Source organism: Leptodactylus fuscus, chromosome 5 (genome assembly GCF_031893055.1).
Source record: "Leptodactylus fuscus isolate aLepFus1 chromosome 5, aLepFus1.hap2, whole genome shotgun sequence".
In the NCBI taxonomy this organism is placed as follows: domain Eukaryota; kingdom Metazoa; phylum Chordata; class Amphibia; order Anura; family Leptodactylidae; genus Leptodactylus; species Leptodactylus fuscus.
Genome location: NC_134269.1, coordinates 104,002,477 through 104,020,451, shown reverse-complemented (window position 1 = coordinate 104,020,451; position 17,975 = coordinate 104,002,477). Strand labels below are relative to the sequence as shown.

Below are 17,975 nucleotides of genomic sequence, written 5' to 3'. Positions count from 1 at the left end.
ATATTAATTCCTCAATGAATTTATCAAACACAGTAAATATGTAAATGTTTTCAGAACATTAGATGCAGGCCGACAGTAAAATCATATTGACCATACCTTTTACAATAATTATGGATGGACAAGGCAGAATATGTAATGTACTCTCATTATATTGTTATCTATCTGTTCATTTTAGCCTCAATGATTTCTCCATTGAAATCATCAAACACCTAATGCAAATCCATTGTGTTTACCAAAATGAGTGTTTTTCTTCATTTTGTGGCTCAGCATGAAAACAAATATTATGAGGCACAGAAGTAAATTATACAATGTCTCTTTTTATCATGCACAGTTTGTATATGAGTATAGAGAGTCTGGCAGGAATAGCGATCATACCAAAGAGTATTCAGCCAATAGCTATTTAAAGGGAATGGACACTTTTAAAGGGACTCTATCATTGAGAAAAATATATATTTTTTAATAAGCACATTCTTGCATAGCCTTTAGAAAGGCTATTCCTCGCATACCTTTTGTATGTAAATTGCCTCAGTAGTCTTTGAATAAGTCTGTTTTTATTCATATGCTAATAAGCCTTCCAGGTGTAGCGGAAGTGTCTGTGTCTACTATTCTATGTGTATGCTAGCAGGGAGATGAGTCATCAGCACAGCAGCCTCTGTTGTGCAAACACATAGAGAATAGTAGAGGAGTGCACAGTGAGACTTCCGGGGTGCATGCTGGAGGCTAATTAGCATATGAATAAAAACAGACTTAGGGTGCATTCACATTAAGCATACGCTGATCTGATTCTGAATGTAAAAAAACGTTCAGAATCAGCGCATACAAAGCAGATCCCATTCATTTCAATGGGAGCCGGCATACGAGCGCTCCCCTTTGAAATGAATGGGCTGCTTTTTTCCCTATTGGCTTCAATGTGACACGCGCGTATCACATTGAAAGGAATAGGGGAAAAAGCAGCCCATTCATTTCAATGGGGAGCGCTCATATGTCGGCTCCCATTGAAATGAATGGGATCTGCTTTGTATGCGCTGATTCTGAACGTTTTTTTTTACGTTCAGAATCAGATCAGCGTATGCTTAGTGTGAATGCACCCTTATTCAAAGACTACTGAGGCAATTTACATACAAAAGATACATGTGAAATAGCCTTTCTAAAGGCTATGCAAGAATGTGCTTATCTTAACATGACTTTTCCCAATGATAGAGCCCCTTTAAGGCTAAATACTGATTTATCCTTTCTTGCAACATAAGTCAGATCTATTTAGCTATCCATAGATCGGAGCTAACAATGTTGCCTGTGACTACTTACCCCAGATCGGAAGACTTTTGAATATATAACAGTTGTTAGAGCTGGATATTCTATCGTCTATAGTAAGCTTTCAAAGGCGCCAATTAAACAAGGGCTTATTACAAATTAATATTATTTTGTTGACTGTACTACAAATCTTGCACTTTTCAAAGCTACCTTTCCCTTATACAAGTGCCAAAATGTAGCAAAATGTTCCATAATATTAGGAATAATGTTTGAGGCGACACACGGTGGCTCAGTGGTTAGCACTACAGCCTTGCAGCACTGGAGTCCTGGTGTTCAAATCCCACCAAAGGCAAAAAACCATCTGCTCAGATGTTTTCTAGAACTGATAAAACACCCGGCCAAACTTAACTAGGATGTAATAATGGAAGGGGCACTTGTTTATTAAAGACGGCTCCTTTCTGCACAATACAAGTCTGCTGTAGGCTACTGTAATTAGAAAATATACAGAAATTGAGTGGGCTGCGTAACCTGTCTACATTGTATGTTTCAGAGGAACCTTTTTCCAACAATTAACTTCGAAAGACATTCCTTCCAGGGAAGTGTTCTTGTTTGTACTAATTACTGTGAGGCAATTAGCAGGAGACTGTAACAAAATAATTTCCATTAGGCTTTCTCTGTAGTATTTATAAATATTTTCCAGTGTAAGCTCTCTTATACAAGCACAATATAGATTTATTGCCCATCGTGATAGAAGTGTTTAAAATTTGCTTTTTGGCCTGTGGATCCACCTGATCTAGCTGGGGAATGGGGAGTTATTATTGGAGAATATTAATACATTGACATCTGCAGGGAACCTCCTCGATCAGTAGTCATTATCCCTGCAGTGTTGGTCATGGTGGTCACTAAAATCAATGGACTGCCTGTGTGATCTGTGAATGAACCAGTTACTCCAAAGTGAGTGTTACCTTCCGTAAAGACTTCAATTCTAGCTAACAGAGATATCAAAGTCATGTATGCAAGGAATCTAAGATAGTACCTCTTAACATTGAGGAACAACATAAGAAGGTCACAAATTTGCAACCAACTTTTATAAAAACCAAGACAAATATTATGGTAGGATTATGTATACAGATGTAGAAAGTGGCATGTATACAGATGGTGCAGAACACCATTTGAAAATTGCAGCATAGTATTTTAGTAGAGAACCCTCTGTAGAGATGGCACTTGCTATAGCTATAAATTCCCATTCATGAAGCATATTTGTAATTTAGATATGGTTGTATTCTCTAAGTCACTATAGATGTGTTGACCTTTAACTTTGCTTGAATTAGATTAAGGAACAATACAATAATTCAATACAATATAGTGATATGCAACTGGAACCCTTGAAAGACTGCAATTCACAACAGCACCACCAAGTGACCGCACGTAGACACATACAGCATATTACTACTGTTCTGAAAAAGTAATTACAATGTCACACAGGTATTTTTACATATTCATACAAGATGAACGGTAGGGAGGGACCATCTGTATTTCCAGAAAGAAAAATGGCTGGGGTTGTAAGGTGAACTATAGGTAGAGATACGACAGATATGCCCTTGCTGACCTGGACAGTTTTTTATATGTGCATTAAAAATGAAGTATTCTAAAAGGAACATGATACTGGGACATCACAAAGGTATTGGCTATTTGTCTGTATGATTTGTGTAAATTGCAGCCTGTCAAAGCTTTTGTTACCATGTCATGATATTGTGTTTAATTGATTTCATGAGAAAGTAAAGCTATTAGCCAGACTGGAGATTAGGTAAGACATATAGCAATTTTAGCAACATTAAGCGAAAAAAACATCAGAAAGATCATCATGAATGAATATATTAATAAGCAGATCCTTTGTCTACACTGTAGTATGTATGAAAGTACCTCTAGATCTCTTAATACAGGATGATCTTCAATTCCAGGGAACAAGACTCTCATAGTATAGGTACGATAATCTAAGAAAGGAATGCCAGCTCCATCCAGGTCACTTGTCAGCTCATGGATATCTGTCTGCAGCTCTGCAAAAGCTAAAAGGCAAAGAAGAATTGTTCAAAGATAGACTCACAGTTATAGAAAGAAAAGTGTAAAGTGCTCTTTATCTATGTGCAATATTTGTATTATTAGGTGGATACATCTAGAGACTTAAATGATGAGTCTGCCATTACAAGTATTTCATCTAGATGATGATGAATGTACTTAGAACATAATACTATGTTTTCATACATTGCAACATTGTAAATAGCAACGCTATTATTTAAGGCAACATACATAAACAGAAAAAAATACTCAGCTTGGCATACTGCCCTGTGATATATAGAATGTGATATTCAATGAGAATGTGCATAAACCTACAGGACACAAAAATTATAAAGTGCTCTTTATGTATGTGCAATATTTGCATTATTAGGTTGATACCTCTAAAACCTCAAATTCTAAGTTAGTTAATTACAGGGCACCAAATTGTAAAAAGTCAAATTCCCTGCACTACATGTGAACAGAGGGGAAGCCATAGCATAGTCCTGAAAATTAGTTGATAATACCATATCAGTTAACTCTAACCATGCCAAGGGAAAGGATTCCTAGGTTGTATAGTCCACTACATACTCATATTAATTGTTAATATACAGCAATTATGATTATGTTATGCACGACACTAAAATTAAGATACTTAAATGTAAAGGAAGATTAAACTTCAGCCTATAATTAGAGATGAGCGAGTAGTGAAATATTCGAGATTCGATATTCGTTTCGAGTAGAGCCTCAATATTCGACTACTCGATCGAATATCGAATCCCATTATAGGCTATGGGAAAAAATGCTCGTTTCAGGTGAAACCACTATTCGACTATAGGAGAGTCACTAAGTCCACGAATAGCAGGAGGAGAGTGTTTAGGAGGAGTGCTGTGCAGTTAAAGCACACGAACCCCATTATAGTCTATAGGGTCCGTGCACTTTAACTGCACAGCGCTTGCAGTTATGCTGATATTCCATTCGGGGGGTCCTCCTGTGGCAGGCAGGCGCTAATGTGAACTGGCCCATACTCGTCCTGCAGAACCAGCATTGATTGGCCGAATGCTATACACTGCAAAAGGCTTGTCCTCGCTAGTCGGGAGAGCTGGCAGCTTGCGGTTATGCGGGAGCTGACTTTTTCTCATAGGAATGCATTGACCAGCGTTGATTGGCCGAATGCTATACACTGTATATTGAATCTTTACTGCGAACAGCGATAGTATTCGAATGAGTACGAGTATTTCAAATACCGTAGTATTCGCTCGAATACTACTCGCTCATCTCTACTTATAATAATAATAATACATACAGTCCTATGAAAAAGTTTGGGCACCCCTATTAATCTTAATCATTTTTAGTTCTAAATATTTTGGTGTTTGCAACAGCCATTTCAGTTTGATATATCTAATAACTGATGGACACAGTAATATTTCAGGATTGAAATGAGGTTTATTGTATTAACAGAAAATGTGTAATATGCATTAAACCAAAATTTGACCAGTGCAAAAGTATGGGCACCTCAACAGAAAAGTGACATTAATATTTAGTAGCTCCTCCTTTTGCAAAGATAACAGCCTCTAGTCGCTTCCTGTAGCTTTTAATCAGTTCCTGGATCCTGGATGAAGGTATTTTGGACCATTCCTTTTTACAAAACAATACAAGTTCAGTTAAGTTTGATGGTCGCCGACCATGGACAGCCCGCTCTCAAATGATCTGAAAACAAAGATTGTTCAACATAGTTGTTCAGGGGAAAGATACAAAAAGTTGTCTCAGAGATTTAACCTGTCAGTTTCCACTGTGAGAAACATAGTAAGGAAATGGAAGACCACAGGGGCAGTTCTTGTTAAGCCCAGAAGTGGCAGGCCAAGAAAAATATCAGAAAGGCAGAGAAGAAGAATGGTGAGAACAGTCAAGGACAATCCACAGACCACCTCCAAAGAGCTGCAGCATCATCTTGCTGCAGATTGTGTCACTGTGCATCAGTCAACAATACAGCGCACTTTGCACAAGGAGAAGCTGTATGGGAGAGTGATGAGAAAGAAGCCGTTTCTGTAAGCACGCCATAAATAGAGTCGCCTGAGGTATGCAAAAGCACATTTGGACAAGCCAGCTTCATTTTGGAAGAAGGTCCTGTGGACTGATGAAACAAAGATTGAGTTCTTTGGTCATACAAAAAGGCATTATGCATGGCGTCCAAAAAAAACAGCATTCCAAGAAAAACACTTGCTACCCACTGTAAAATTTGGTGGAGGCTCCATCATGCTTTGGGGCTGTTTGGCCAATGCCGGCACCGGGAATCTTGTTAAAGTTGAGGGTCGCATGGATTCCACTCAGTATCAGCAGATTCTTGAGAATAATGTTCAAGAATCAGTGACGAAGTTGAAGTTACGCCGGGGATGGATATTTCAGCAAGACAATGATCCAAAACACTGCTCCAAATCAACTCAGGCATTCATGCAGAGGAACAATTACAATGTTCTGGAATGGCCATCCCAGTCCCCAGACCTGAATATCATTGAACATCTGTGGGATGATTTGAAGCGGGCTGTCCATGCTCGGCGACCATCAAACTTAACTGAACTTGAATTGTTTTGTAAAGAGGAATGGTCCAAAATCCCTTCATCCAGGATCCAGGAACTGATTAAAAGCTACAGGAAGCGACTAGAGGCTGTTATCTTTGCAAAAGGAGGATGTACTAAATATTAATGTCACTTTTCTGTTGAGGTGCCCATACTTTTGCACTGGTCAAATTTTGGTTTAATGCATATTGCACATTTTCTGTTAATACAATAAACCTCATTTCAATCCTGAAATATTACTGTGTCCATCAGTTATTAGATATATCAAACTGAAATGGCTGCTGCAAACACCAAAATATTTAGAACTAAAAATGATTAAGATTAATAGGGGTGCCCAAACTTTTTCATAGGACTGTATATATATATATATATATATATATATATATATTAATTATATGTTATGTTATAAAATATATAACGATGTATATATATATATATATATATATATATATATATATATATATATATATTACGGCTAAACAAGAAAGAGGATTAGAGGAAGGAGAAATGAGAAGATTAAAATACAGTACAGAGAAGATAAAATAGTGACACTGAGGTAAGGTGAGAAGGAGAATACAGAAAAATAAAGTGACTGATAAAAAAGGACAAAAAAAAAAACCAGAAACAGAACACAAGAAGGATATGTAGAAAAAAATACAGCGAAATCCTAGGTTTAACACTTTAACCTTCCCGATGTCCATAAAGCCATGGAAAGCCTTCCCTGCCTCCCCGACACCAGGTCGCCATGACAACACATTATTGCCAGCTTTACTCTTGCTAATAACATTGAAAATAAAATTGAAAACAGGTTGTGGAATAATAATAAAATACTTTAGGTGAAACACTTAAAGGTCGTCACATTGAACCCATTTGGAAAATATGTATTTGTTAAGCATTTTAGTTACATGTTTCAGAGAAACTAATTCAACATGTGCCTTGACTTTGGTGACGTACAATACCCAATCTGGCACACTGCTAGAACATGTTTAGAAATAATAAAGTATAGGGAATTATAGAAAGGTATGGAAATGTAGACTAGGTTTTATGAAGGTGATTAAACTCTTACAGAACCTTAAAATGCTTACAGCTGGGCACTGAGCCTTCTATAAAGCTGGTACTCTGGGGGAAGATACCAAGCTCAATATTCACTATATACTGTATTAAATTCTCCAAAATACCAATGGCTTTCAAAGAATAGAGATGATTGGGAGTATTATCTTACTCTCCAAAACAATGTGCACCTTATCAATATCGATTTTACATCTAAAATATAAAAAAATAAACACTGAAAAAAAGAGAGAGAAATTATTTTAACCCTTTAATCACCCATAACTAAAATGTACATACGGGAAGCTATCTGTTCCTGCTACATGATGTTCATTTCCTTCACGGTGATCATGCAGATCCTGTCAGAACACCTGATATAACTGTAAAGTAGTTAAAGGCAATGTGTCGCCAGAAAATGACCCCTTTTAAACAAGTTGTTATGTTAAACAAGTTTTTAAAGATTTATTTTAGATTCTCCATGTCATTTTTATTTTAAAAAGTGTGAAATGCTGCAATTTTCACTCTGGTCACTAAGTGTAATTATAGACTGATGCATACCATGGAGCCAGTTTACAAAGTATTGTATTGTTGTCAATGTCTTACCTTCTTTGCACTCCAGTGCGACTCTTGATTCCAAATTATCCATCTGCATTTGCAGTCTTTTGAGAGTCAAGTCACTTTCTCTAGATTTGCGTTTGTAGGCTATGAGCACTGCCACAATGAAGATTATTAGCAGTCCTCCAGCCGCTGCAATACTGACAATGGCTGGTACACTAAGAGGGCTATCCGGAGTTATGTATACCATGCCAGGAGAGAATTCCATCCCACCAACTCGAGCCTATATGAAAATTATACATGAGAGAGAAAAACATTAAAATATGTACAATGTGAAACCCAAACCATAACCGACCACAGTTATCAGTTCACATTGGCATAAATCTTGGTAGAGCGGTACCATACCACTGGGTACAACTCTCGACGTTTCAGCTGAGTCACATGACATGAATGCCATTCAAATGCTACTGGATGTCTAAGCATACATTATTTTCAATGATATATATTGTATGCAACGTTTGCAATATATGTATACACATTAACTAAGTTTCCATCAGGTGGGATAGAAGTTTCTCATAACCCTTCTTTGTTGTGAAAGCAAATGGTCACTCTAGAGTGCAGATATCTCTGCTTTGAGGGGCTCTATCTCGTTTTCCTTAGACTTCTATTGTACAGATTTTTAGTATCTCACAAAAGTTTGACACTTTGATACAATATAAAGTAGTCAGTGAACAGCTTGTATAACAGTTTAAATTTGGCGTGCCATCAAAATAACTCAACACACAACCATTAATGTCTAAACCCCTGGCAACAAAAGTGAGTACACCTCTAATTAAAAATTGTGAAATTGTGCCCCAAATGTCAATATTTTGCATGGCCACTATTATTTTTCAGTACTGCCTTAAGCCTCTTGGGCATGAAGTTTACTAGAGTGTCACTGGAATCCTCTTCCACTCCTCCATGACAACATCATAACACTGGTTGAAGTTAGGGTATGTTCACACGGAATCCACCTCAAAATTTGGCTCCAAAAACGGCTCCCATTGACTTCAATGGGAGCTGCTCGCTTCTTTTTTTCACTAGCTAGTAGCAGAAAAAAGAAGCGAGCTGCTCTATCTTGCCACGCATTCCACGGCTGACTCAGCCGCGGCGCGAGGCTCCTTCCCAATCAGGCCCATTCTTCGGCCCATTCTGCACTGCACCAGCATTCCGTCGCAGCTAGCCACATGCGGAATGCAAATTCAACCGTGTGAACATACCCTTAGAGACCTTGCGCTCCTCCGCCTTCCATTTGAGGATGCCCGAAAGATACTCAATAGGGTTTAGGTCTACAGATATGCTTGTTCAGTCCAGCTCCTTTACCCTCATTTGTTTTACCAATACAAAAAAATTAAGCCCACAAGCAAGTAAAAATAATTGAAATGTATTAAATATACCAATAATTAAAAATAAAAAACTGTATGAATATGAGAAGAAAGAGAAGGAGAAATACCACAAAGCTAAATAGCCAGGTGAGGAGCATGTTATGAGGATACATGATTGGGAAGACATCACAAAATTATCAGAATATACCAAAACAGTAGCCGCACTACATAATCCATAGTAAGCTATAAGACAAAGTTCCATATAGTATACAATATACAGTATAAAGTGTTTAATGGTACAAAGCGGGTAATAGAGAAAATTCAATCCTACAAACGACCAATACTGTGAACTTCAATACTAACTCACCTGGCTGACACTGAACTGTGTCTGGGGGTGTGCAACATTGTCCGATTGAACAGATTATAAAAACTTTTGGTTTAACTCTCTATCATTAAAGGGGTATAATCTGTGGCTGCAGTGCTGCAGCTCAGTTGCAGTTCCTTGGCAATCTTCTTACAGCCTAGGCCATCTTTATATAGAGCAACAATTATTTTTTTCAGATCCTTAGAGAATTCTTTGGCATGAGATGCCATGTTGAACTTGTGACCAGTATGAGAGAGTGTGAGAGCAATAACACCAAATTTAATCTGCTCCCCATTCACACCTGAGACCTTGTAACACTAACAAGTCACATGACACCGGGGAGGAAAAATGACTAATTGGGCACAATTTGTCCATTTTCACATACTTATGTCATATCTTCAGTGTTGTCCCATGAAAATATACACTGAAATAATTACAAAATGTGAGGGGTGTACTCACTTATGTGAGATATTATATATCAAATCCAGAATAAAATGATAGACGTGCCCCTGTTCTGTAACATCACATTGCAGCAGCTTTACAATTATTGATTTGTTGCTTTAATGTCGTCTAAGACATGCTACCTAAGACACGCTTGCTCCTAAAAACTACAACTACCTGCTAAACCACAAGATATTTTGTACCAAGTTTTAACTGCGGCACGTAATAGATGTTATTAATAGGGACTGTCTGACTAAGCCCCCTGCAGTCCAACAGACGGCTGAAACCACAGGAATACAGTTATGACAAAACTATCTGCTACGTCAATAGTCCAACCACGATCCTTAGAGCTTAGTGAGACGTGTCACAGATCACCTTCATTGTTCTTAGTGATAAATACATATTGGAATTTGTTGGGGGATTAAGAGATGGGTTCAGCATTTAAGGTTGCTGCACATGCAGAGATTTTTTTCACTTTTTCAACAAGTTGCAAGTATTTCATAGTTTTATTTTTCATTCTATACCATTATAACAGCACATGCTGAGATTGTCCAGCTTACTATACCAATGATTTTCAATTGTACAATCTACATGTAATAATTCAGCAAGTGCGATCATCTGCAGCAAAATTCGTACACCTACTGTACAGCTTATATGTAAGTGAACTATATTACAGTTCCCTATGGTATAACGGCACACACGTGTATATCTCAACATGCAGGGACATCTAAACAACAACACGAAGAGAAGGGTTTATTAGACGAATGCAGACACTATATCTTGCTTTGGCTCTTTTGATACCTAGCTTTTGATGATCCCGCTGTAGAATCAAATGCATATGGACAACTGATAAAAATCGTGGACAGAGCTAGAGTAAAAAGATTATTTTTCAGGTGTTACACTTTAAATGATCTGCAGATGTCCTATATAATTTACCCAGATAATAAAAAAAGATTATTTTATAGCTGACCAGAAAAGTTCAGCCGTCCTCCAGCACTTCTGGGATTAAATCAGCTTTGGCCTTTGGACAATAGCAGAAAGTCATTGGGATGGATATGACAGTGTGGCTGTATATCAGAGACAAGATACACTAAGTAAGCTGAAATCTGTCCAGACTTATCTGTCTTCCCTTTACCAGTATTTCTAACTGATAACCTTGTCTCCATTGATTTGCGGCTAACACTTTGGCACACCAATGGTTTTATATCTACTTTTATGGCAACCCTTTAACTCACATTGAATGCTGTGTGTCACATTAATGAAAGTCATTAACTTGTTTTAATGTTATTATCTACATACTATGCATAATTTATTCTCAATGGGTTTTTATATTACTATTATTAACCTGGGGTGGATAAGGTCTTCCCACTTAACTGATAGGGAGGAAGAAACTTTGAAATTGGATTATAGTAATAATAATAAAAAGAGTAAGAATTTTTTCATGGAAATAAATTAGTTCAAACCACTTGCTATATGACATTACACATTCTAGTTTAGCTACTATTTTATTTGACTTATTTTGACATAATTTTTATACATTTTTAAATATAATATATTAAAAATGTATGTGACTATTTTCAGTAAATAGTTGTATATTTTTAGATTTGTACTATTTTACACAGGCCGAGTATATTTTCACTAATATACAGTAGAAAAGATAACTAGAGAAGTACAGTACTACTAGATTTTATCTTATTTATTACACTGGTGTCTAATGCAAAAAAAATAATCAAGAATAGTTTGTTCCAAAAATAAATATCGCAGACAGCAGGACATAATGATAAGCTATAGAAAGAGTACCCCGAGGTGTAATGGTACATAGAAGAATAATGTATACCCACAGGTTTTTATTCTCATTCAATACAGATTGCCAAAATTACACATGCTTGGATGACTGTACACATAGACTGTCCAATAATCCAATTAAGTTGAGTAATGCATTTATCAGATGATAAGATGCATCTGACTATGAGATGCATCGGCCTGGGCATGAAGAATTAGAAGAAAAAAATATTTTATACTACCATGTTTCCCCGAAAGTAGGACACCCCCTGAAAGTAAGGCATGCGGGGGGGGGGGGAGTTCTGTTGAATTGCCTAATGTAAGGCACCTCCCCGAAAATAAGGCATGCCCAAAAATCTTTGCAGCCGACTGAACACTGTGCGATGTGCTCGGTGTGCACAGGTAATCCGGCTGCTGCCTCTGCTGTTGTGTCCACTGTCCCTGCTGCTGTAGGATGAGCTCTCCCAGCTCATTCCAGAGGCAGAGGCAGCAGCCGGCTCTCCTGTGCACACAGAGCACAGAGTACAGCATCCATCCAGCTGCTGTGTCAGTGAAGTGAGGATCGCTAAGCCCCGCCCATGAAAGGCCTGCTAAGCCCTGCCCCCAAAGGCTCGCTAAGTCCCGCCCACCACTGTCGGGACGAACAGCAGCACCAGCGCTACTATGACGATGGGAAAGGTAAGTATGATACCTTCCCCCCCTCCCCCACACTACCTACAACCAGCAGTCATGCTGACACTCCGCTAAGGAAGTGCTGGCATGACTGCCGGTTGTCATAAGATAGGTCCTATATTTAGGACGACAATTTAATATAAGACACTGTCTTATTTTCTGGGAAACACGGTAAGTTAATCTTGCCTGGTAGTCAAATATAGTAGAGGGGTCAATGTCATTAAATGGTATGCTAGGGAAGATAAGGGAAGTTAAGAGATGAGACACACAATGAAACTCCTATTAGTGGCCTCCACATAGTATGGTGACCTATTGGTGTATTCTCATAATATAATGTGGCGTTATACTCTTTGGGAGCACAAATGTAGCCTTATACTATATGGGGGAAATAAAAACGGTATTCCCTATAAATCTGAGTGTATGTAGGGGTAAGAGATAAGAGAAAAAAAGGACATGAACTACATTTTGACAGTCTGTTGTAACCAAACAGCCATGAATAAATCCCAATTACTTGGATTGAATTTAATGGACATCACAAGGCCATTATTATAGGTCGTGTAAATACAGCTTTACTCTTATATCCTGGCATGTTATTCCATTTCTATGCCACTCCCTCACCACAGTGATAAGAAAATTTTAGACTGGTGCCCCACATTACAAAACGCACAGCATTTTGGCCACGGCAGAAATGCTACATCAAAAAATGTTGTTTTTTACTGTACCTGCAAAGTGAATAGGATTCTGGCTAATCCCATCCACACAATGCAGAATAAAATCAGCAGTGGAAAAGCTGTGTTTTCAAAAAATATCAACGTATAATAGGGGCAGAGTGTCTGCAGAGGAAAACACTACAGAAAAACTGAACTTAAAACTAATATGCATTTACTGGAAGTCCAGACAATATTCAGAGATGTTTATTTTATACAGATAATAAAAGGAATATTCACATTATTTCCTGCTATTGATGTCTTGTTCCTTTAGGGGTCATTGAAGTTCTTACCATAACTTTGTGACGTCCAGTGAGATTTGGGGACTCACACAGTAGCTGGACATCAGACACGGTTACCGTGCATGGTTTCTCCCCAATGAACATGAAGTACTTTAGCTTCATATTGCCTCCAGCAACCGGTGGAATTAAATTCTTCCCCTGCAATAAAGGTAAAGATATTAACATAATACATGCTTTATGTACAGTCAATCCCGGTGAGTGAAATTAAGTTACTGTTCACACACATAAGCAGCCCGGATGGCTTTGTAGCTACCAAACAAGTGCCAGGATTCCCTCTTCCATTTGAATGTAACTTTTAACTATATTAATAATTGATAAAAAAAAAATATATCAATTGACCCCTGGGCATAGCACCAACACTAACTTTTTTTTAAAAAAAATTATTGTTTCTCATACATTGGATAGTTTTGGTTCATGACTATCCCTATGTTCTAGGCTGAGAACAACCCTTTACTGGCTTCAATAGTTAAAATACCAGCCCTAGCTTCCACCAGAGCCTGTTTATTTGCTGTCAAAAGAACAACCTCCGATATACAAGAACCAAGTCCCTCCCTGACCATGTATCCCTATCAATCTATTTCTATTGTAACTCCTATGTGTTTCATAAGTCCTGTATACTGGCTCTTATTATATCAGTTTGCCCACTGAAGAGTCAGTAAACAAGACTATAGAAACATACAAATACTTCAAGGGGTTCTCCAGCCCCCAAAAATTTGGTTGAAGGGTGACAAAAGCGAAAAATTAAATAAGTGATATTCACCTCTTCTTCACCCTGATGTACGAACAACAGAGCCCTTGCCCTCGCAGTATGTCTTAGATTATGATTAGAGATGAGCGAACAGTGTTCTATCGAACACATGTTCGATCGGATATCAGGGTGTTCGCTATGTTCGAATCGAATCGAACACCGCGTGGTAAAGTGCGCCAAAATTCGATTCCCCTCCCACCTTCCCTGGCGCCTTTTTTGCACCAATAACAGTGCAGGGGAGGTGGGACAGGAACTACGACACCGGGGGCATTGAAAAAAATTGGAAAAAGTCATTGGCTGCCGAAATCAGGTGACCTCCATTTTAGACGAATAGTGGATTTCAAATCCGGGTCATATGAGAATGTGAACTTTGTGACTATGAGACAGGGATAGCTGTACAGGCAGGGATAGCTAGGGATAACCTTTATTTAGGGGGGAATGTTATTAAAAATAACTTTTTGGGGCTCTATCGGGTGTGTAATTGTGATTTTTGTGAGATAAACTTTTTCCCATAGGGATGCATTGGCCAGCGCTGATTGGCCAGAGTACGGAACTCGACCAATCAGCGCTGGCTCTGCTGGAGGAGGCGGAGTCTAAGATCGCTCCACACCAGTCTCCATTCAGGTCCGACCTTAGACTCCGCCTCCTCCAGCAGAGCCAGCGCTGATTGGCCGAATTCCGTACTCTGGCCAATCAGCACTGGCTAATGCATTGTATTGGCGTGATGAAGCAGTGCTGAATGTGTGTTCTTAGCACACACATTCAGCTCTACTTCATCGGGCTAATAGAATGCATTGGCCAATCAGCGCTGGCCAATGCATTCTATTAGCTTGATGAAGCAGAGTGTCCACAAGGGTTCAAGCGCACCCTCGGCTCTGATGTAGCAGAGCCGAGGCTGCACAAGGGTTCAAGCGCACCCTCGGCTCTGATGTAGCAGAGCCGAGGGTGCACTTGAACCCTTGTGCAGCCTCGGCTCTGCTACATCAGAGCCGAGGGTGCGCTTGAACCCTTGTGCACCCTCGGCTCTGCTACATCAGAGCCGAGGGTGCGCTTGAACCCTTGTGCACACTCTGCTTCATCAAGCTAATAGAATGCATTGGCCAGCGCTGATTGGCCAATGCATTCTATTAGCCCGATGAAGTAGAGCTGAATGTGTGTGCTAAGCACACACATTCAGCACTGCTTCATCACGCCAATACAATGCATTAGCCAGTGCTGATTGGCCAGAGTACGGAATTCGGCCAATCAGCGCTGGCTCTGCTGGAGGAGGGGGAGTCTAAGGTCGGACCTGAATGGAGACTGGTGTGGAGCGATCTTAGACTCCGCCTCCTCCAGCAGAGCCAGCGCTGATTGGTCGAGTTCCGTACTCTGGCCAATCAGCGCTGGCCAATGCATTCTATTAGCCCGATGAAGTAGAGCTGAATGTGTGTGCTTAGCACACACATTCAGCTCTACTTCATCGGGCTAATAGAATGCATTGGCCAATCAGCGCTGGCCAATGCATTCTATTAGCGTGAACTGAGTTTGCACAGGGGTTCTAGTGCACCCTCGGCTCTGCTACATCAGATTGCTACATCTGATGTAGCAGTGCCGAGTGTGCATCAGATGTGTAGTTGAGCAAAACTGACTCAGCACTGCTAAGTCTCTGCATTCGCATAGGAATGCATTGGCCAGCCTTCGGCCAATCAGCGCTGGCTCTGCCGGAGGAGGCGGAGTCTAAGGTCGGACCTGAATGGAGACTGGTGTGGAGCGATCTTAGACTCCGCCTCCTCCAGCAGAGCCAGCGCTGATTGGTCGAGTTCCGTACTCTGGCCAATCAGCACTGGCCAATGCATTTCTATGGGGAAAAGTTAGCTTGCGAAAATCGCAAACTGACAGGGATTTCCATGAAATAAAGTGACTTTTATGCCCCCAGACATGCTTCCCCTGCTGTCCCAGTGTCATTCCAGGGTGTTGGTATCATTTCCTGGGGTGTCATAGTGGACTTGGTGACCCTCCAGACACGAATTTGGGTTTCCCCCTTAACGAGTATATGTTCCCCATAGACTATAATGGGGTTCGAAACCCATTCGAACACTCGAACAGTGAGCGGCTGTTCGAATCGAATTTCGAACCTCGAACATTTTAGTGTTCGCTCATCTCTAATTATGATGCTTCAGCAATTACATCAGTTGTCCTTCATGTGGCCACTGTAGCCAGTCATTAGTCACAGTCACATGCAGTAGTCGGGAACGTCTGCAGTGTTGACATCCCTGACTACTTCATATGACCACTGCGGCAAGTGACTGTTGCAGAGCACTAAGGTCTCTGACAGCACAGCTTTACATATTTTTTTAACCCCTTCCTAGCCTACAACAGTTTACTTCAATAACCCACTCCAGGGGGTTGAACCCAAGAACCCCCAATAGGTCACCATTTGATGATTTTCTAAGAGAGAACTCTGATACACTGACAATAATTATATCATGGACTTGTTGAAGGACCTGAGCTCAGAAATAATGGCTTAAAAGGAGTCTATCACCTCCCCAAGCATACTCGACTGCTAACACCATACCTTTGTTATATATGTAGCATTTGTAGACCTGGAGAAGAACAACTTTGAATCCTTATGAAAATTATGCATTTGTTGCACTGTGGGGGCATGAACAACCCGGGCACTAGGGGTGGGAGCATGCATAACCTTGAAGAAGTGCTCCTAATATACAGATCTTTACCATCTTATGCTTGCGCTACCTTAGGCAGTGAGAGTTGATCCTTCCACTGCTATGACATCACTAATCCTACTTGAGCAGCAGAGAGGCTGAAGGTTCACCCCAAGTGCCTAACTTGCATAAGACTTCTAAGTTAGTTTTCTCCAAATCTACAACAGTGATCACAGTAATGTGCTCTTTAATGAAGTGGCGACATTTTAATTTACTTGGGGGAGGTGACAGAATCCTTTTAATATAGTGTAGTGAACAAATAATTGTTGCTACAACACGACTGGACAAATATAATACCAGGGGACATACCATAGCTGTAGGCTATTCACTCAATTATTAAATGAATAAATATTTGGTTCTAAGCCTTCATGTCATTTACATGCAGTATGTTAACGCTAATGAAATCTGTACAATATGTGTTCCTGGTCATACCATTCCTATCTGACTCTTTTAACTCTAAAGCACCATTTCTTTATGTGCTAATGCATAAATAGAAGACTAGCCAAAAGGCTAATAAAAATACATTGAATTCAGATGTTTAATACAGATACTAAAAACCGATTGTCCAGGGCTGACATAGTTAGATGACAACGCTTTTAAATAAATGGAACTTTTGGCAACAGAAAATGTGTAATTGAATACATTGCCATGTACTATTTGCTGCAATGTCATTTTGGAAAATAATGTGAAAATTATATATCACCAATCCACAGAAAATCAAATTACAGCTTTCTAAAACAATAACCTTTGCATAGCTTATGTACTATGAATCTATAGCAAAATATAGCATACTGATCATCAACTTGATGGAATACGGAAATCGCAAGAGCAGGTTCAGAATCACATGTCTGCTTTCTTGTAGAAATAGTACCACTACTGTCCACAGGTTGTACGTGATATTGCAGCTCAGATCCATTTCCTCCAACATGGTGTGACACTGGTTTTGAATGAACTGAGCCATACTTTTATAATCCTGCACAATCCCTTTAAATGTAAAAGATTGTACCAGTTTAATTACCTTTAATATTATAGGGCTTCCTGGCTTTAGTTCCAAAATCCCAGAAGGGTTGAAAGACTCAAACACAGGATCTGGATAATAAGTAAAATTAGTTTTGTTGAGGACTAGTAACGCTTGCACATTGTCCATGATGAAGCCAAACTCCTCGGGCCGCTCTGTAATATCGAGTTGGTTGTTAGAGTTGACAGCTACAGCGGGAGCTTGACAGGTCATCTCTGTAGAGTTCAGCACTGTACAGTTCTGTGCAATGATAATGGACAAATATCAATACTGATTGAAGCCATCAATTTAGTATATCACACAAGCATGTAGACGCGATCCAGTTATGTAATAATTAGTATATACTACAACAATTACACCGAACAGGATGACAGTGTGCTAGTTCTGGCTGTCC

At 39.4% G+C, this 17,975-nt stretch overlaps 1 protein-coding gene across 2 annotated transcripts in view; it reads right to left on the bottom strand.

Moving 5' to 3' along the window:
- The window catches only part of PLXNA4 (plexin A4), a 751,018-nt gene that overhangs the window by 213,806 nt on the left and 519,237 nt on the right, over positions 1 to 17,975 (bottom strand). Inside the window, exons 18-21 of one of the 2 annotated variants that reach the window (XM_075273935.1) lie at positions 17,582 to 17,821; positions 13,105 to 13,251; positions 7,530 to 7,764; positions 3,175 to 3,317 (exon numbers count right to left, since the gene is read on the bottom strand). The exons of the other annotated variant lie outside the window; for it this stretch is intronic. Of the exons in view, the coding sequence (XP_075130036.1) occupies positions 3,175 to 3,317; positions 7,530 to 7,764; positions 13,105 to 13,251; positions 17,582 to 17,821 (765 nt within the window). The remainder of the gene's footprint in view (positions 1 to 3,174; positions 3,318 to 7,529; positions 7,765 to 13,104; positions 13,252 to 17,581; positions 17,822 to 17,975) is intronic. 2 annotated transcript variants of the gene reach the window in all.